This window comes from Chrysoperla carnea, chromosome 1, assembly GCF_905475395.1.
Source record: "Chrysoperla carnea chromosome 1, inChrCarn1.1, whole genome shotgun sequence".
NCBI lineage: Eukaryota > Metazoa > Arthropoda > Insecta > Neuroptera > Chrysopidae > Chrysoperla > Chrysoperla carnea.
The window spans coordinates 13,038,162-13,060,051 of NC_058337.1; the positions used below are offsets into that span (position 1 = coordinate 13,038,162).

The 21,890-nt window shown below is 29.6% G+C and overlaps 1 protein-coding gene across 2 annotated transcripts; it reads right to left on the reverse strand.

Moving 5' to 3' along the window:
- Positions 1–1,605: 1,605 nt before the first annotated feature.
- Positions 1,606–20,764, reverse strand: LOC123305872 (Werner syndrome ATP-dependent helicase-like). Of its 2 annotated transcripts, none has more exons than XM_044887709.1 (11): positions 20,655–20,764; positions 19,350–19,408; positions 18,978–19,277; positions 16,492–16,835; positions 15,219–15,597; positions 13,769–14,022; positions 10,293–10,775; positions 8,450–8,778; positions 7,218–7,479; positions 5,241–5,386; positions 1,606–2,881 (listed from the first exon to the last, which is right to left on the reverse strand). In XM_044887709.1, the coding sequence occupies exons 2-11, from the start codon at positions 19,395–19,397 to the stop codon at positions 2,256–2,258; spliced, it is 3,171 nt and encodes a 1,056-aa protein (XP_044743644.1). In that variant the 5' UTR covers positions 19,398–19,408; positions 20,655–20,764; the 3' UTR covers positions 1,606–2,255. The 2 variants fall into 2 exon arrangements, with proteins under 2 accessions (XP_044743644.1, XP_044743643.1); XM_044887708.1 differs by lacking the exon at positions 20,655–20,764 and adding an exon at positions 20,008–20,066.
- Positions 20,765–21,890: the final 1,126 nt, after the last annotated feature.

The following is a 21,890-nucleotide window of genomic DNA, read 5'->3' on the forward strand; positions in this document are numbered from 1 at the left end:
GTTCCTCAATGTTTTTTAATATTTATATTTTTATATCTGAAATTGATACAAATGAGTTGAAAAACCAAGCAAATGAATTCGTCAGTAAGTATCTGACGACTTAGAAGAAACATTGGGGAATTAACTTGAAAAGTATTGGGTTTTTTGAAAAACTCTATAGAACATTTTTTTTCTTAAAATTTGACTTTCTATCAATATCCGAGGTTATTTTGAAAAAAAAGTTCACCACCGAGAAGGGGTGGCAACCTCTCCCATTTTGTGTGCGGAGTTCAAATCATTTTCACTTTTGAAGTTAAGGGTAAGATGAGCATAATTCCAAAATTCCATGCAAATCGGTTCACAGTAAAAAAATTCGGAGCCATAACTCTTCAATGACTGCACTATAAATCCACCACTGAAGGAGATAAAATCCATAATAAACCTGTCGTTTTGTGATTCGACGCAGAATATGATAGGTCATTTTCAAAGTTATATGACGTCCCCCAATTTTATAAGAACTTGGCATTCAAAGCGTACTCGTTCACAATTTTACGCATTTCATCGAAACAATTTTGATTCGAAACTAATGAAATTTTATCTTATTCTCTATGAAATTATAATAGCCCAGGAGCCAGAGACAAATACAGCTGATCATTAACTTCGGTTGATATTATATAAATGAAATCTCTCGAGCGTGAGCTCGTCCAGTAGTCTTAGGTTGGGTATCGACATTGTTTAACACGCTTTACAAAATATTCACAATAAATCAAGTTCAACGGGAACAGATCATCAGTTGATTGATGTCCTGTACCACATTTTCATTACCTTCGGTTAATCGGCTAGATAGTTTCTCTCCCAGCATTTAGCCAGCTAATTTTTTGTTTGTTTCTAGAATCAGAAATTATTTTAACGACGGTCTAAATTCAAAAGAAGTATTAGTGCAAATGTTCGGAATTTTATAAAAAACGAAAGTCCTTTTTTCTATAACATGCCGTCCTATTGCAATTTTCCGTTTTTTTCGATTATCGAATAAATTTATTTATAAATATTTTTGAATTTATCTATATAGATAATTTTACGGGTACTCTGAAAGAGAAGTCATGTAGTTGGTACCGAAATATCTGTATAAAGTAGTTTTATGTTCCATAAAGGTTATATCCCGAATGGTTTACTTGAAAATCGGTTTTAGAAATGTTTTTCCAGGTTTTTCAATTTGGATACGTTGAAATAAGTTTTAAGAGTTTCACAATTAGGTTTACTTTTTCGTTTTCATTTTAACTCTCTAAAGTTCTAATCCTTCCATTCGAAACAGTAAACATTTAAAAATAATATATTATTATAATATAAAAGTTGAAGCAAGTCACGAAGCTGCTATTTTTAGTAGGTTGGTGTATACGGTCTGCCCTGTGGATGAAGAAATTTTGAATCGATCAAATTTCGTCATTGCGAGTTTTTTTTTAAAATTAAATTCACTGGTTTAAAAATTAAAAACTTTATTTGTAAAAAAATATAATATAATATTTATTTAAACGAAAATCACCAATTCTAACACTTTGATCTTATTTTATATTAAGCAATTCTTAAGGAAAAATACGCGCAAGGCCGGTTATCATTCTTTTATATCGTCTCCTTATTCAAAATATACACTGTGTAACAAAAGTAACGGGACATTCAAAGAACTTTTCAGAGAAGCACAGAAGATGGATAGTATCCTGCACCCTTAATAATTATTGGCCTGCCTAGTTTTTATGGATTGTATTTTCAATTTTTTTTAGCATGTAAGGCAGACAAAAAATTCGAAAATTTGAATTGCACTATGTATTATGTATATGGTAAAGTAATAAAAAAATTAATTATAACCTATTTTTTGGAAAATACCATATACTGTCCCCACAAGTTTTTCTTTTGTAACTTTTATCCGTGAATTACGCATTTTGAATGTTTACCTAAAATTTTGTGTTTCTCAAAATTCTTAAATAATTTTAGAACACTACTTAACAAAATTCTGTAGTGTAATTTTATATTATTACAAACTAAGGCTTTGGGTATATCAAAGAAAAGCCAAATTTGAAGTTAAATCCCATTTAGTAATTCTTATTATTTTACAACTTTTAATTTTAGGAACGCTATTGATTTCAGGGACAATTCTTGATCCATCCCGCCTAACAATTACAAAATAAATAAATAGTAATAAATAGTATATTCAAATTTAAAGGCCTATTGATTTTCTATATAATGGCACAAGAATTAAACAAATATCAAATTAGTTAAAATATTTAGTACTTTCGACGTGGTTTTCGAGAAACAAAACTTAACAGAGATTCATCGTCATCATCACTTTTTCTTTTACTTTGGGCGGATAATAAAGGTGGTATGGGAGCTTTAAGAAGTTCATCTTCATCATCACTTTTATTATTTGGAGATAATGCCTCTTTATTGATCGATGAAGATTGCTTATCTGTAGATGATGTGGTTGGTAAACTTTCTAATAAATCCGTATCACTTAAATTCCCTTCATTATCTTCATTTGCTAAACTTTCTAATACTTTAATCAATTCTAAATCTTGTTTCGATAAACCTTCTGTATCAGTTTTTGTTGTTGATTCTCCAGAACATTTTTCTGCGATTGAATTCGTAGAATTTGATGTTTCTAAGGATTGTGTTTTAGATAATGATTCATTATAATTTTGAGAATTATTTGTTTTATTACAATTCGTAACTTCGGTATGTGCACTCTGAGTTTTCAATTGTTTGTAATAGCTGTAGAGTTCAGGATCGTGATCAGAATAGGGTTGATTTAAACTATCAGCATATTCACGAATTTCTAGATATTTTAAAACATAACGAAGATCATTATAATCCACGTCTGGTAAAAACTCTTTTAATGAAGTCAGTCTTATTTCTAAAAAAAAAACGTTAGCTTTTATGATTAAATTTTTTTTTAACAATGCATATACACTGTTCCACAAACAAGGGTTGTACGGTAAAAAAAAATTGAATTGGAAATATAATATTATAGTCTAGTCGACAAGTTTAAATTGGTGAAATATTGAAATCGTAAAAATACGTGCGATTCCAAGCTCGTAGGATTCAGAATGATGTCTAGAAAAATGTGCTAGAAACATTTTTAGCACATAAAAAATTTCAAAAGTTATAAACCATTAAAGATGAAATAAAGGTATTTCGTTTTTCGCCAATATTTCATAAAAAAAAGATTCTTAAAGAGGAAATTTCCAATAAAAAATTCCCACTCCCGGGAGTCTATCTCCATTATTTATAATTTTAATTTAACACTGAAAATACGTTTTTTTGCGTCATTTTTAGATTGTTGTAATATCGTCAAAAACGAGAATCTCACACTAAATTTTTTTCAGGTATTAAATATTAATTTAATAGTTTGAAAAAAATATTGTGCAATCTAAATACTTAAAGAAATTATTACTGTTGGAAATTTATCTTAAAGTTAATTTTTCAACAAGTTAGACAATTGTTTATTAAAAAAAATTTATCGAATTTTTGTTTTCATTGTTAAATGTTTAAATAATTGGCGTAAAATTTTTTGACTTCGTGGAACTCTTCTTATATATGTACTTAACAATATCACGCCAAAACAATATAAAAAAATGAATACTTTGTTTATAATAATTTTTTTTAATTAACTAAAAATGCATGTTATTTTCTATATTTCATCAATTTGAACTTCTTGGCTAGACTATTATTGCGTTTTGAGGTATCTATAAATGGATCAGCTATTAACATAATAATCGTACCGTGTACGCTTTTTTGGATTTTTATTATTTAAAAGATACTTTTTTTTTACATGCAGTCCATTCGATTCATCATTTTGCATAGTACATGACATCCCATGAGATACTATTATATGTATGATTGCATGTGCTTGTAGCTTTGAAAATACTTGTTTGTGTATTTTATTGGTATTACCCTATTTCAACAATGGCTTGCTACACAACAGAAGAAAAAGTGCAAATTATTAAATGGTAAATTTTTTCCACGTCCCTAAGCCTAAATCCAACACTGCAAGCAAACATAAGCAGTATCTTTCTTATCCACATTGCTTAATGTATATATATGAATTAACTCTATGTACTATGTGAAATGGTGAATCGAACGTATACAGCAGATAAAAATTGTTAAAATACAAAAACGAAATTTTGAGCTCTAGGTCACGATTTTATATACTCTAATCATTAATTAGTACGTTTCAAATAGTATACGAACCCATAACAGAAAAAGACACCCATCGAACACTTTAAAATTATAAAGTGAAAATGGCTGAAAAACATGTAAAAAAGATGTTACGCCCTCCAAACTAATAATTTAATTTAATAATGTGTAATTATTATTTTTTGTAGAGTTTTGAATTTAGCAAAAAAAAAAAAAAAAAAAGCTGATGATCCAAAACACTAGCTTGAAATTTACACAATTTGTAGTAAATAATTAACCATTTTTGAAAACACCTCCTTAAAAAAAAAGTCTAACAGATATCTTCTATCTGTGCTTATTTGGTTGACAATTTTTGTTAATAAATTTGTCAAACTTATTTTTGAATGGGTAGAAAATTAAACTTAAAAAATGAAGTCTGTCATAATAAAAAACATTTTTTTGCTGACAGACCAATTTTTATGCATACAATAAATGTCAAACGTTCTTTCAGAATAAAATTAAGGTGGCGTTTTGACAAGACCTTTATATAAAAGCTTCTTTTTTTCACTTCATTTTCTGCGCATTCAAAGTTAAGTCTGACAAATTTATTAACAAAAATTGTCAGCCAGTCAAGTTGTAACAGATAGAAGATATCTTAAACTTTAAATAAAACAAAAAAAAAAAACAAGGAAGTGTTATGAAGTGCATTTTCATAAAAAAAAATTTATAATAAAATATTTGTCGGAAGTAAATTAACCAAAATTGTTAGTTAATTAACAAGCATGTGTTTTGGAAAAAAAGGAAACTTACTTGTTTTTTTGCTAAATTCAAAATGTTATAAAAAATAACAATAACAAATTTTTAATATCCTGGCGAGCGTAACATGTTTTTCAGCCATTTTCACTTTATAATTTTAAGGTGTTCGATGGGTGCCTTTTTCTGTTATGGGCTCTTATACCAAAATAATGAAAATCCTAAAAAGCTTTCGGCTTATCAGTTTACTGCAAACCGCATTTATCGAAAAAAAAAAAATTCATTAAAGAATGGATTTAAACATGCAGCAAACCTTCGCGCAGAACAGTGCAACTCATTCTTACCGGTTATAGGTGAACCTTGCCCAACGACTAGTTCCACAATACTTTGACCTACTTCAAATGTAAGGTCCAAATCGCTTAACTTTATGGGATAGCCATTCATTAATGCAGATGTCAAATGGAAGCCCAATGTACTTACAGCGAGAGATCTGTAAAAAAAAATTATAATCTTTTAATTTTAGTAATCCTAGGATAAAAAATAAAAATTTAATAAATTCGTCTTGCGTGCTGCTCAATTATTTTAAGTTTTAGCCTCGGATTAAAGCAACAAAAAGTTTTAAATTTAAAAAAAGGAGACTTTGTACTATCTAGAGGCTTTTTCTTCTTCAATATGCGACGGTTTTCCAATCGGAAATCTTTGTCATGCTGAGAGGTGCCTAGATCTGTAACTCGAAAGCTTACAGTGGGGCACATATCAGCATCTTCTCAGATAGTCATGCCGTATTTCGATCCCATGAGGCGTCAAGATTCCAATCGAGGATAGTCTATGAGTGTTTCGAGGAACTGAACAACTTAAAGTTAAAAGGAATGAAACATCAGACCCGTTGGCACGAAAGGGATTGTGCCAAAAGCCCCTTTCACCTGAGTCGGTCATTCCCATAGCAAGATGCTCCGTAATTTACCGAATGAAAGAATAGCTACGACAAGCCCATCTTGAACACTGGGACTTTGTGCACGGCATGCGATAGACCAAAATTTGTATAACCACAGCTAGGCCATTCGACTGTGTTCGTCTGAAACTTACTAGAGCACAGTTGAGAAGGGTGGTGGGACTCTTGAAAGGACACTGCCGATGAAACTATCACCTTCATAATATATCTCTAATGATCCCACTTGTAGAGTCTGTATGGAGAATGACCAAACCTCCATGCATGTTAATTTGCACCTGAAGAAATCTGCAGGGCGTCAGTTTCAGAATGTTCGGGTCCGAAACCTTGGATCCACCAATCCTGAGAGAGATCCCGATGGAGAAGCTGTGGGCTTTCTCCATGACGGTTAGCCTCGACAGAATTCTATTGCTTTCCGATTTACGCTTCTTACACGAAGACGTTTCGCCGTCGGGTGACAGGTTGTTCTCAAGAAGGGAACAGAGGACTCTTGGTCTAGGTGCTACTAGGGACCCACTTTCGGTACCCTTCTTTTTGTTATTATTGTCATTATTATTATTATCACAGACTCTTTTAGCACAAATTTTAACCCGAAGGGAGATATATGGCTCGATTAGATAACAGGTACCTTTCTCCATCCCCGTGCACTGCAATACTATCTAGATGCCAAACGATTTTAGGACAGATTTACTACTGTATTTGGAGTATCTAAAAAATCATTATCTCAAACTATGGCGCTTCAAAAATAGGTTGATAATATGAAAAATACTGTCATAATTAATGATAATCTGCATAGATTATGCGATTTAAAATTTATTTGTCGTAAGCAGATAAAAAATAATGGATTATTTGTTAAAAAAAAAAACCAAAATAAATTCTTTTTTCTGTGATCGAAAACGGTCTGCATTGGCTGGCGATTTAACGAAATAAAAATTAGTAAATACACTCAAATTAGTTTTTCAACGATGTCAAATAAAAACAGAATAGGTACAAAATATATTTGACTAAAATTGGCGATAGCAAATTACCTCTACCCTGAACAATTCTAACAAAAAATTATATTTATGATATCACAAATTTTAGTGCATAAGTACCTATACAAATACCGTTTTGATGGGTTATTTAAGTCGAGTTTTTTGGTATTTAAAAAAAAAAAAAAATACATAAAATAATTGAAAGTAAATACTTTTATGGGCTCTATAAATACTATCTAATAATTTGAGATGATTTCCAAAAACCAGTTAAATGGCCTATTATCAAATTCATAATGATTTCCATATAGCTCATCATAAAAAAATTCAATGGCTCCAATATAACTAGCTATTGCAAACACTTTAATTATATTTGTGATAATTAAAAATGAAATAAATACCTTTCAGCTGCAATTTGGGTTAATTTTTTTCCACTTGAAAACATTTTGTAAGTTTGAACCATACTAGCATTTAAATCTTTCATTTTTTCATTTGGATATTTTGCAAATAATGCTCGTAATGGTATACACTTCTCATCTTTTATAATATTTTGACTGCTAGTGACCGGTCCTTGAATGGTACCATTCTTTTGTAAAAATGTTTGTATAAAATTAACAAATTTCTGACCAAATTTTTCAATTTTTGTTTCGTTAAAATTATTAACTGTAAAAAACGATTTTATTAAATATACGATTCACGAAAAACATTCGACGATTATCGTTATGATATTTAATTTTGCGGAGGGTAGTTTAATTCTACAGAGTGTATCATAAGTCACGCTGAATCTCTGAAGAAAGAATTCACTAAGTTTTTTTCGACTTATTTATATTTGGGCAATTTATTCTCCAGAGATTTAGCAGATACATACTGTATGTATATATATACAGTTTGTTTTTTTAAATCATATCTCATAGGACATCAATGAACGTGAAAGAGTACATATACAATACATTAACCAATGTGTTTAAGAAACCTGATTGTATAAGTTTATATCTTGAGTTCTATGACTGACTAATGCATTTAGTCTCTGAACCGTAGTAGTCCAGTATACTTTGACATATAATATCAGTGGATTAAATAATTTTCATTGACGATTTCTTACGTTTAGTATTATTTATACAGAACTGGCGATAATAACTCGCACTTATAAAAACAAGAAGTGGGTTTTCAGTAGTTCCAATTTAGAATAACTAGAGGTTATTTACCATTTATCAATACTAATAAAGTAGTGTGCCGTTACTATGATTATGACAATTTAAATTATTCACGGAGCGAATAGCGAACTTTAATCGCGAATAGAAATAAAATAACAAGCATTAAAATGATTTATTCAAAGTAATAATTTTTTTCTAATTCTTGGCAGTTCAAAACGTTACTTTTTTTTTTTAATTTTCAGATAATTATTTAAAAATTTTAAAAATGATACAATTTTGATTCTTTGGAAACAAAAAATAACAAACATCGAAAAAGATTTTTAATAGAGTCTTGTAGACGATGTAGGTTCTTATTAAAAACGCTAGATAGAGTATATCTTAGCTGGAAAGCCCAATGGATTGTGCATGCCAAATTTCGTTTCAATTGGCTAACATAAAAGAAAGAAATAGCATAAAATATATAAATAGTTTGTACTTACAATTAGCCTTTTTAAATGCCATTAAAGTTATTGGTAATAATTGAACCATTTCCATTAATGCAGTATCTGAAGCAACCATATAAGGTCGACAATCTGCTTCGTATGCAATTTGATTTCGAAATTCTTTTAATTCATTAAATAATTTAGTATTGTATTCGATTTCTGCTACCGTACTGTTTTCATCGTAAAGCTTCAATACTCCCTGCGTAAATGCTATCGGTGCATTCGATATCGTTGTGGACTGCATCGATGTTGATTGAGGAACTTTACTACATGTTGGTGCAATAATTTTTGCATTAATTTGTGTACTTTCTGGTTTCTTATTAAAGCTAAAAACAGATCAAAAGTGTTATAGTAAACATTTATCGATAAAGAAAAAGAGTCATATGTTTCAGAAATCGTAGCACTTGCAATAAGAGCAGACGTCTCATAATAAAACAAGTGTAACATTTTTCCAATAAAATTTCAGAACGAATTACACAATTTTATTGCGTGATCAGATCGCCTTGTTATAGCATTTAAGCTAATAATTTTTCGATTGATGGGCTTATTAGCGAGTTGTTGAAAATATGATTGTTTAAATACCCTGCATAAACAATTTTGAATGCCAGTGCTTGCATGATTTTTAATAAATTAGAGAAGTTTAAAAAACAAACACATTTATGACATACACATTAGTTCTAAGGTATAAATTTAAAATATATATACATTTACATTCCCAAGTAATACATTCTACATAATGTTCTAACCTAATTTGCGCCCTCACGGTTAAGTAGTGTTTACGACAAAATGTTTCAGACAAAAGTTGTTTATTTTTTTTATTTTTATTTTATAATTTTAAACTTTTGTTCTATCTCTAACGGTTTACAAGATGGGTCCTTAGGACCTTAGATCTGTATTTCTATGTTGCTCTTTTACAAACTCAAACTCACTTTTTACGCCCTGAGCACGTTATAAAAATCAGCTTGATATTAGTTTTCGTTTTTGAGTAATTGTGTTCCCATTACAGTTTTGGTTATGTTCTCATACATAACCAAAATTTTGTTAGTAGCATCAATATTTTTAAGCTTTAAAAACTTGAGACTAAACTTAGTTAACCCTCATATATATTTCATATATACAGGGTATAAAAAATTTTTTTAATTGAACTTAATTTAAGTTCAGTTGAACTTACATTAAGTGGAGTATTACTGATTTTTGAATATGACTTTTGGTCCATTACTGTGAAACTAAATCCTGATTTGCAACCTTCAGGATGCTGTGCTAACAAAATGGTGGCTGAACAAGTGCGATTTTGTTGCACTTTTTGGGATTTACACTAATAATTCCTTAACCGTGCGGGTTTCCAAAATTGTTATCATTACCGTTTTCTAAGTCAAATAGTTTAATAGATATGGCTCTTAAAATATCAGAGTTTTTTCCAAAAGATGAAAACTTTAAGTTTTTACCAATTTTCATAAATTTTTCACGAAATAACCAGTCATACAGAATTGTTATCGTAATGAAAGTTGAAGGAAATAATAGGATGTTGGCAGAAAACAGTATTAAGTAAGCAGAATAGAAATACAATTTTTTAAATCTTACTTTTTGATAATAATTATTGTTTTATATATTAATTTTATTGTTCTGTACCTTAAGATATTTAGGGCCTTGCTTTGCACTAAGATAAGTTTAGTTAAAATAAGCTTTTTTGTGCCATTATAGCTAAGAAAGTGTTGTAAAAATCTTTAAAAAATAATTGTAGTACATATAGTATACACTGGTATTATAAGTTTAATCTTAAGTTTGTAACGCTTGAATATACGGGTTCTAGAGATGAAATTTTGTTTAAGGATTTACTTACATGACAGGCATATCTATAATATCATCATCACTATCATCCACACTAATTTTGATGTCAACAAATGTGGATTTACGTTTTAAAAATGGTATTACGTCACTAGGTGGTTGTAATTTCATAACGTTTAAATCTTTTGATTTTTGAACATTATCTAAATATTTTTTGCCAGTTTTGCTTAATTCAATTGTGTACGCGCGCATATATTTAGTTTTCTTTAAAAAGCTTTTTTCTTCGCATAATCGCCCTATAATTTTCCACCAATCTTCATTGTGTTGAGCACCAGATCCATACAAACTGTCTTTCAGTAATTTATCATTCGATAGATTTAATTTCAAACCTCTTAAGAATTTAATGTACATTCCCAAACCATATTTTCCTTTAAGCAGTTCGATTACTTCTAAGAGTGATTTACAATATTTTGTAAAATCGTACAAACCATCATCGTCCAGATCTTGATATGAATTGTTTGTGGATCGTTGAGATTTTCTATAAAAAAAAAGACATTTATTTTTTGTAACGTTATTTTTATGGCACAAGAAGCTCCAAGAGCCTTCACTTTAACATTAAACCAATGAATATAACAATTGAGTTGATTCTTTAAATAACCTGAACATGAATATCAATGAAAAAAAATTATTATTGATAAAAAGTTCTGCATGACCTAGAACACAATATGAAATCATCAGATATCAAATTGAAGGCATAAAGAAAAGTGAAGTTGATTTTTGCAAATCTTTGGAAGTACGAAAAATATGAACGTTTAAAATTCCTAATTAAACAAAGAGGAAGATATACTTTAGTGACGCCATTGTCCAATATCACCATAGAGATACATAAAAACTTTTTTTGCTTAAAAGAGATGGGCAACAAGCTTTGAATACTTATAAATTTTTCGTTTTTTAATCAATTTTAATTTCAAGTCTAGTTTTACAGTTTTATGCATAATAAGTAAGACAAATTCGACATCAAGCAACTACCGTATTTGGGTATAACAGGATAAAGAAAATGGAATTCTGTATTTTTTGGCATTTTAGAGCGAGTTTTGAAAAATGACCTTTTTTTCGATGTGCTCTCGGTAACGAATCTCGCTAGCGAATTGGCATACAAACATTAATGTAAAATAAATAATAATGTAATTAAAAAGTATATTAATGCTTTTGCCGTAATATGAAAGGAAAAAAAAGTTATTGAGGAAAAACTGGAGGAAGATGGAAAGTTTTGCAGTTTCTCCTCCCTCCCTTTTTCGCACAGGGTCCTGGAGGTCGAAAACTTGAGAAAAATTAATCGATCATCCCTGAACAACATCCCTAAGTTTCACTAGCTTTTGACCTTTTTCCACCTAACCCTACTTTTCAACTGTGGTAATTGCGCTCCTTTAAGAAATGAATTATAAAATACGAATTTCTATCTTTATCCACGGCGTTAAATTTAATAACTTAAAAAAAAATTAGCATGAGCTTAGACTGGTATTTTGCCTCTGGATTTTTTAATTTTTTTCAATTTTCTTAAAAACGGGCCATACAACAATTGAATATATATTTTTATACTCGAATCTGAGATAATAATATTATAAACAAGTGTTAATTTTTGATCCATCATATTTGTATGGTATTTCAAAACGAATTCTAGTACTATCGTGATGCATGACCCAGAAATTAATTCCCAGGGTTTTTAATTCATTTCAGTCCGTATTTCTTACAGTTTCACTTATTACCACTTTCAGTTATGTGAAAGTGAAAACTAAATTTAAAATCACGCAGATGTAGGATATAGGAACTTATTAAATCATAAATATAGGATGAATTTGGCAGCCTTAAAAAGTAAATAACACTAGTTTAAAAAATAAGGCCATGTTAGGTGATTATTGCTGGTCTATTTTAAGATAAACAAGGGATAATAACTGGTATATTTTAAGTTAATACCTAACGAAAAAAAAATGGTACATACTTATTATAGTCCAGGAGCTGTCGATCTAAAAAGTTCCCTCATACCGTGCATATATTTTTTTTAAAGAAAATAGATAGTTTAAAACTATAGGAATTCGAAACGGTAGGTTTGCGTGGTTTTGTAAAGCCGAAAAAATGTTTAAAAAAATTAATTATTAAAAAAATCGATAAATGTTTGTCTCTCATGTTGTGAAATGGTTTGCCTAAAGTATATTCTACAGAAAATTTCATTATCTTTCAGAAAAAATTTACGCAAACCAATTTTTTTAGCCGGGAGAGTCAGGCAAGCCTTTTAAAGTGTGTGATGAGGGAGGAAATTTCTCCCTCATTACGTAACATGATTTTTTTATTTTTATTTTGTTCCTTGCAGTGTCTACTTAAAGATTATCTTGGTTTGCGGGCTCAGAAACGGCCGGAAATGTCCAGCAAACCAGCTTAAAGTTCATCTACTCTGAACTCATTTTCAATAAATATAATAGATAAACACATACAAACTTGTATAGACAATAAACACATTCAAACATGTATAGACACTTGTGGTATTTTTTCTATCCTCTGCATTTATAAACTGACATTATTTTTATTAAATTATTAAATCCATCCAAAATAAAAATTTCCTATTATTCCTTTAATTATATTTACCCTTTCATTATTTCAAATCGTAAAAACAGCAAGACGTCATATCCTATATGAAGTTCGTACTAAAGTATATCAAAAGAAAATATAGAAAAGTAATTTTATAAAATAAAAGTATTTAATAGAAAATAAAAAATAAAAATCACCATAAAACAATAGTAATTTTACAACGAAACATTTTTCTAGTTTATATTTATTGAAAATGAGTTCAGAGTAGATGAACTTTAAGCTGGTTTGCTGGACATTTCCGGCCGTTTCTGAGCCCGCAAACCAAGATAATCTTAAAGTAGACACTGCAAGGAACAAAATAAAAAAAAAAAATCATGTTACGTAATGAGGGAGAAATTTCCTCCCTCATCACACACTTTAAAAGGCTTGCCTGACTCTCCCGGCTAAAAAAATTGGTTTGCGTAAATTTTTTCTGAAAGATAATGAAATTTTCTGTAGAATATACTTTAGGCAAACCATTTCACAACATGAGAGACAAACATTTATCGATTTTTTTAATAATTAATTTTTTTAAACATTTTTTCGGCTTTACAAAACCACGCAAACCTACCGTTTCGAATTCCTATAGTTTTAAACTATCTATTTTCTTTAAAAAAAATATATGCACGTATGAGGGAACTTTTTAGATCGACAGCTCCTGGACTATTAGTACAATTATCACAGCAAAAATCATTTTTAATATCAATTTCTTTCACTGGTTTACCAGTGAAATATGATAAAATAAATTTTCGACGGAAGGATGAATTTGGCAGCCTTAAAAAGTAAATAACACTAGTTTAAAAAATAAGGCCATGTTAGGTGATTATTGCTGGTCTATTTTAAGATAAACAAGGGATAATAACTGGTATATTTTAAGTTAATACCTAACGAAAAAAAAATGGTACATACTTATTAGTACAATTATCACAGCAAAAATCATTTTTAATATCAATTTCTTTCACTGGTTTACCAGTGAAATATGATAAAATAAATTTTCGACGGCACTCAGTACTGTATAAAAACATTTTCATTTTTTGACCAAGTTCCTCTAGATGATTACCAGCGGATGAAGATTTCCTCAAAAAATCATGTATAACAAAATCTTGTTTTGAAAAAAATGTAACACATTTCGACGGTAATCCATCACGCCCAGCTCGGCCAACCTAGAAGAAAAGCATTCTATTAAAAATAATTGTTCTATTTTAAAGGTATGTAATCTTAATCACTAAAATAATTTATATGCAAATTTTGGCACAAATTGGCAGAAATTTGGTATTGCTTATACAGGATTTTTTTTTTTTTTTTTTAAGTTGACATATGCTTGAAACTTGAAAAAAAGTTTTACCGATAAAAATGCTTCAAGCAAAAATGTTGGGTGTATAGGCCGCACTTCTTACACAGACATTAAACTTGACCTAGGTTTTTAGACTCAATGAAAAACTCGCTCTACTCCATAAATGATAATAAATAGATTAACACTTTATATTAGAAAGTTGTTATTGATTAAATAGGTAACATTTTTTGTTCGAAACATTTTTCCGCAAACCGTATAGTTTAGGCAATAACGGACTGAAAAGTTTTACCCAAAATTGGTTTGTTCGTATCAAAATTGCTATTTCGTATAATTATTTTTATGGAATTTAGGCACTCGTCAAAAAAATTTCCAATAAAAGAGGTTTGTTTTCTATAATGACCATTTTTGTTCAAATTAAATGAAGAAACGAACAAAAAGTTAGATTTTTGCAGTCAATTACTGCCTACTCTAAACTATTCCGTTTACATAAAAAAATATTTCAAAAAAAAATTTGTGCGTTTTTATAAAGAACTACTCTCTAATTTAGAGTGTTCGTCTAATGTTTGCCATATATGAATCAGAGTGAGATTTTAATTGAACCTGAAGACGTAGATCGAATTCAATATCCGTATAAGATGAGTGCCTTTGAAACTAACATATTTCGTTTGAAGGATTTTTATCGATTAATTTGATTTTTCGAATTTCACGTATATGTTAGTTAAAAAAACCACCCTGATACTTTATTAAATTTTAGTTCGATGATTAAAGAGCATTTCAAATAGAGGATTTTAAATCCCGAAGTGTCAATTTTGCTTGGAAACCAAATATCTTGGTCCAAAAAGCTCATACGGGAATTTTTTTATAGCTCATTTTCAAAAAAAAAAAAAAAACAAGCATTTCAGTGGTATTTGTTGTAAAATAATTTTTAAAATTTGGATACTCTTCTAAACTTTATATAAAATTTAAGGAAAACATTTCTCACTCTTACAAACCTCCGTGCAAAGCGACAAGGGGTGATAACAATTTTTGACCAATAGATGCCAAAATTAGAATGTGCGAGTTTACCTCTTGATAGTAGCTTTCGATATCTTTTGATGCACCATAATGCACAACCAGGCGTACATCAGGTTTGTCAATTCCCATTCCAAATGCAATAGTTGCAACAATTATTTTGATTTCATCCTTTGAAAATTGTTCATGGACTTCCTTTCGTTTTTTCATTGGTATACCAGCATGGTATGTTTCACAACGTATTCCATTATTATTTAGAGTTAATGATACACTTTCAGCCTCTTTTTTGGTTAATGTATAAATAATCGTTGAACCATTGCCACATTCTTCTAAGTACGGTCGTAAAAGTTCTGCTACGTCTCTATGACTTTTTGATAGTATTTCAAAATATAAATTTGGTCGGTCGAAACCAGTACAACGTAATTTTGGATTTCTAAAACAAATTTCATTTTATTTACATTAGAAAGTTTAAACAAGAATCAATCTATTTAAAATCGAAAAATGATGACCGCTATTTATTTTTAATGGTTAAATGGAAAAATTTTGTAAGGTAGCTGAAATACAAAAAAACAAGTATTTTAACTGAAAACAAAAAATTGAGAGATTTAATTATTGAAATAGCCTGTATAAAAAGTGTTGAATATCAGTGCTTGCATTATTTTTCGGTCGCCAATTGGTTTGGTTTTCAAAAATTTCGAAGCTATCTACAAATTTTCAATTGTCTATCTTTTATAGTTTTGGAAAAATGAACATCAGTTTTGTCCTAATTTGCGCCCTCATGGATAAACAGTGTTGTTAACGAAAAAATGTTGAATTCAAACAAAAGTTGTTTATTTTTTTATAAGGAACATGTTTTACATTTAAACTTTTGTTCTATCTCTAACGGTTTACAATGATGAGTCCTACGAATCCAAGACCCAATTGCCCAAGGTATATTGCTCATTTACGAACTCAAACTCACTTTTTACGTCTTGAGTACGCCATAAAAATTTCAGCTTGATATCTCTTTTCGTTTTTAAGTTATCGTGATGACGGTCGGACAGGCGGAAATGTACTAAGTGATTTTATGAACATCTATACCAAAATTTTGTTCATAGCATCAATATTTTTAAGCGTTACAAACTTGGGGCTAAAATTAGTATACTTTGATATATATTTCGTATTATCAGCGTAAATATTAAAATACATTAAAGTTGAGCTATTTTATGAACAAAAAATATGGTGACCAAAATTGGTCGTTAGCTCTTGGACTATATCTATAAGGCATTTTACTGTACTCTAGTACTAGTTCTTATTTGAATCGCTAATTAAAGTTTAAAGATAATACCTCATTTTCAATGCGTGGCATATATCTTTTTGCACTTGTTCTGTAGCTGTAGCTGTAACCGCCATCATTGGAACATCGGGTAATAATGATCGTAATTTCCCTAAACTTCTGTAAGATGATCGAAAATCATGACCCCATTTGGATATACAATGTGCTTCATCAATTGCAATCAGTGTAAATTTAATAACATTTTTCATTTTATTAAACAGATATTCACCACCTTCGCCTGTACAATATTCAGGCGTTAAATATATTAAGCGGTACTTATTTTGTAAAATTTCATCAATTACTAATGACGAATTTTTTTGAGCGGTTCCCAAAAAACACGATGGTATTCCAGCTACCTAAAATTATAATATTGATAAGTATTACAAAATATTCCAATTGTCTAGTAAACAAGTTCAAATTGGTGAAATATAGAAATACTAATCGTAAAAATACGTGTGATAGGTCGTTGGATTCAGAAATTTTGAAAAATGTGCAAGAAGCGTTTTTCAGCACGTAAATAATTGCAAAAGTAATAAACAACTAGATTGATACCCACCCGCTTCACTAGACTTAGTAAAAACCACCGCTTTAAAGGTTCCACCTCTTTTGCTCTCACTTATTCCTCTCTCTATAACACTCGAAGGGACTGTTTTACACAGCTAAAATATATGCACAGTTTTCGATTTTTTTAAGTGTAAAATAATAATAATTCATTGAGTATATCAGAAAAAATGGCCATGAATGGTTTGACATTTACTATTTAAAATTTTCACAGATATCTTTAATGTATGGGTCAAACTAATGATTATAGATGGAGCAGTAAAAATGTCAGAATAAATTTAATTTTTTAATTTCTATACCATGTATATATGAAATATACATAGTAAATTAAAATTAGTCCCAAGTTTGTAACGCTTAAAAATATTGATAATACGACAAAAATTTTGGTTTAGGTATTCATAAAATCAACTAATTAGTACATTTCCGGTTTTCCGTCTGTCAACACGATAACTCTAAAACGAAAAGAGATATCAAGCTGAAATTTTTATAGTGAGCTTAGGACGTAAAAAGTGAGGTTGAGTTCGTAAATGAGAAACATGGGTAAATTGAATCTTGGATCCGTAGAACCCATTTTGTAAGTCGTTAGAGATAGTAGAAAAGTTTAAATGTAAAAAATGTTCCTTATAAAAAAATAAACAACTCTTGTTTGAATTATTTGTTTGTAAACATCACTGTTTACTCACGAGGGCACACATTAGATACAAATTTTATAGTATGTATTAATATGGGATTATCAGTTATGTATGTGTGACATGTATAGGTATATGTGTAATGGGATAGAATAATCAACTCTGTCTATACATGGTATTTCAACAATTAACTCAGTCAATTTTTTTTTCACTTGTTTTTAATGTATATTCATAAATTATAGCTCATGTGTTATTCTGATGTATGAGCTATATTGTTGTACAATTTCATTTAAATTAATTGGTTTTGCAAACCAACAAACAAACAAACATCCTTACTTTCACATTTAGAATATATAGGGATTAAAAATAAAAAAAAGGTATTTCGTTTTTCGCCAACATTCCAAGCATAGTTCAAAATATGAGATTAATGGTTTTTTTTTCTATTTTAATGATTTTTCAGCGCGATTGGTTATTTTAAACTTGTAAACGCGCTAAAGCGCGTAAATTTAAAGATCACACTTTCTGACTAAATTGAATTTTTTCTAAACTCTCATACGAACAGTTTGCTTCTGGGCTCGTAAAAATCGGTGGTGTACTTTTAAATTCCGACCTCAAAAGTCTTATTTTCTCAACTAGTAATTTTGAAATTATAGTTATTCGTTATAAAATAATAAACAATTTGTGTTGAAAACATTTTCCATAAACCCAATAAATTCAATGAAAATCAAATGCAAACGCTTGGTTATATTATATATATATAATTTATCAAGCAAAAGTAAAATTAAGTATCCGCTAATAGTTATGGATATTACGCGCAAGACATACGGTTTTGGCAGTTAAGAACCAGGTTTACATTTGACAATTTTTATTTGTATATATGGTCCCGGATTTTAGCCAATTTTGTTTTCGTCGGAAATGTTGTATAGAAGGAGGGTGTTGATATTTTCATAGAGAAGATTTCGGTGAAATGAAATTATATAGGCTCAACCCATACTTGCTTACATAAGTTTCACTAACTTTGGTCTAATTCCAAAGAATTATGCTTCTGACCTTTATGTTCGTTTAAATTTTTACGGATGTGTCGAGTCAACATACTAATTAATCATTCCATTGCCTAGTCGGCTCTATGCGAACATTTATCTCAATTGTTCCCCTATTATAGCTCATAATTCCAAAAATATGTATAGACGGTTCTATATTTTGAATTTCGTGACTCGTTTACCCTTCACCATAAATATTGGTTGGTGTATCTCAAAACATAGCGAAGTACTCTTCTGTTATACGATCAGTTTTAATACTATTACTTACTTGTAAAGAAAGGACTTGATCTTCCATCAAAGAAATTAATGGTGATATAACAAGGGTACAACCACCACTGTAAACTGACGGATATTGGAAACACAATGATTTTCCGGATCCAGTTGCCATAATAATACACTGATCACGTTTATTATTTAATGCCGTATTTATAATATTCCATTGCATGGGTCGAAATTTCTGGTGGCCAAAACATTTGCTTAACACTTTTAAATACTTTTCAGGTGGTTCATAGAACGAATCATCCTGAGATCCTGTTTCATCTTGAGATGAAAAACTATTGTTGAGTATCTAAAGTAAAAAATAATTTTTAATATTTAATATATAAACATTTTCTTATAAACATGTAATTATGATAATTACCTCTTCTTCGCTATAATTTCCAAAATCTTCATCACTATCTGAATTCATGATAATGATAACTAAAATAATGAAAACAATTTATTAATTAATACTGGCACTTTATTCGAGTAAAATTTTTAGTCTATTCCTATTTGACATTTTATATATAATATTAATATATTAAAGTAATATGTTTGGTGAAGGTTAAACAAAATCTTTGAAATATAGTTTTAACAAATTTAAACAACTAGCGCGCTATAATAATAATTGTCACACTAAGCGCTTTCCATTTAATAGAAAGAAACACTGTGCAGCACAGTCTGTGCTAATTTTTGTACAAAAAAAAAAAATATATATATCTATGACTATAACGCTCAAAACATAATACCACGCACTCTAGTATGGAAGTCAGGAACAAAATATGTTGTGAAACTTTGGAATCTATAAAAATTATTAAAATAATAAAATACTACAGGTATATTGTAATTCTATAGAATATGGAATGCAATGTCGAACAAATAAATGTACGAAAAGTTGGCGAACAATACGGAAGCCCGGTTGACTCAACATCCCGATCAGCATACAAAAAAGTGGGGTGTCTATCGTCCATCTGCTAACTAGTACACAAATTAACTTCTGAACCTGTGGCTGTGAATTAGAATATTATAATATAAATTACCCATTTTCAATATTTTAACAATTATTATGGGTATTTTCCGTACTGCCACCACTGTACGGTATGACATTTATTCAGTACTAGCTGACCCGGCGAACTTCATACCGCTTAACAGTAGATTCTTTATATTTTAAACAAAAAAATACTTTTTAGATTTCTTATCTGTAAAGGGAAAAAGTATATGGGCGATAATAGTTATAATTAATAAACATACAACTGCAAATACACAAACCTTAAAAGTTGGCATGTAATTTTCCCGAACTACTTTTGTTGCTCCAAATGAAATCATTTGAAAGCTTTTGTATTGTTTTGCTTTCCCGGAATCCCTCTACTAACACTTAAACTTTATGGTATGGTAAATTAAAGTTCAAATTGACTTATAATTATTATTACGAATCTTCTGTATGGGAATATAGAAAAGAGTTTTTTAAAATTTTCTCTCCGTAAGAACCATCCTCGTACTTTAAGCAATATTATAAAAAAAGAATTAGCGAAATCGGTTCAGCTGCTCTCGAGATTTGCGCTTAGCAACACATTCATTCAATTCAAATAAAAAAATTATTTTCTATTGGGATCTGACATATGGGCGGGGCTAAAAAATATGGCTGACAAAAAGTAACACATTTCAAAAATAACATAGCAATACATACCCTTTGTCCACTTTTTCAAGAGTAAGCGTAATTTTCCTGAATATGAAAGACTTTTGAAAGCAGGTCATGTGATTAAATGTGGTAAAATCAAATCGAAGGTGAGGAGGATGTGCTCAGTTTAACGTCATACTGTTTTCAAACTACTAATTTAAAAGAAAAGCCTCATCAAATCGATATAGATAAATAAATATATCTTCAAGTATTCTTGATGTCAAAACACAGTAATCTTTTTAGATTTAAACATATTAGTTCATTAATACGTTATAAACATTTTACTTACTTGATAAGACATATTTTTTTCTTTTTTAAATGAAGTGAGCATACACTTAAGATAAGATATTTTTTAATTGCAATGTTTTCTGCCATAATTTTAAGACATCAATTTTCTCAAAATTACCGAAATAAATTTTCATTTTTCGTGTAATATTTGCCTGCTGAGGCAAATTATGAAAACGCAGATCTGAATTTTTCTCAACACTTTGCTTTTATCGTGCTTTTAAATTGAGGTAAATACTTTCCAGACGCCATAATTTAATTTTTTTATCAATTATTTATTATTGTTGTAATTATAACTTGCAGAAAGTAATCAACTCCAATCTTTTCAATGCTCAACACTAAAAAGCTGTAACTTGAAATTAGTTTCTACTTTGACAACCAGGTGTCATGCCTCCTTTTGCCAGATCCCAATATTCCCATACAGAAGATTCCTAATAATAATTAAAAGTCAATTTGAATTTTAATTTACACATCAGACTGTCTTTTATTTTCAATCAATTGAACAATTTCAATTGTTTTCAATTTTTTAATCACTTAGACAGCCTGATGAGTAGTACAAAGTACGCAACGACCGATGACTAGAACAGATAGGCGCCTTAAATGCAGGCACGGGCGCTTATAGCTCGGCATAGGAAGTTTTACGTCCCTAATATATATATGCTCTTGGCGCAGTAAAATTAAATTTGAACATAGAAGTAATAACATGTTATAACATCTTTGAAATCTAGTAGCATTTGATTAAAACACATTTGGTATCGGCAGCCTAGTTCATCCTACCTCGAGACGCTCGTAGTGAGAGATATTTCGTCAAACATGTGCTAAGTAAAGCTTACATCATGAAGCAGTTCTATAACCTTCATGGCTTACATAAATGGGAAATTATTCTATTCATGTTATTCATAAACATTTGTATACCAATGAGAAAAATATTAAAGTTGAAAAATAATTAAATACAGAATT

Excerpts from the sequence above, each read along its gene's own strand:
- LOC123305872 (XM_044887708.1), bottom strand. Across the intron at positions 15,598-16,491 it reads TGCCACGCATTGAAAATGAG|AAATCCAAAATTACGTTGTA; the intron begins GTATTATCTTTA and ends AATTTGTTTTAG. Across the intron at positions 5,387-7,217 it reads ACCCAAATTGCAGCTGAAAG|ATCTCTCGCTGTAAGTACAT; the intron begins GTATTTATTTCA and ends TTTTTTTTACAG.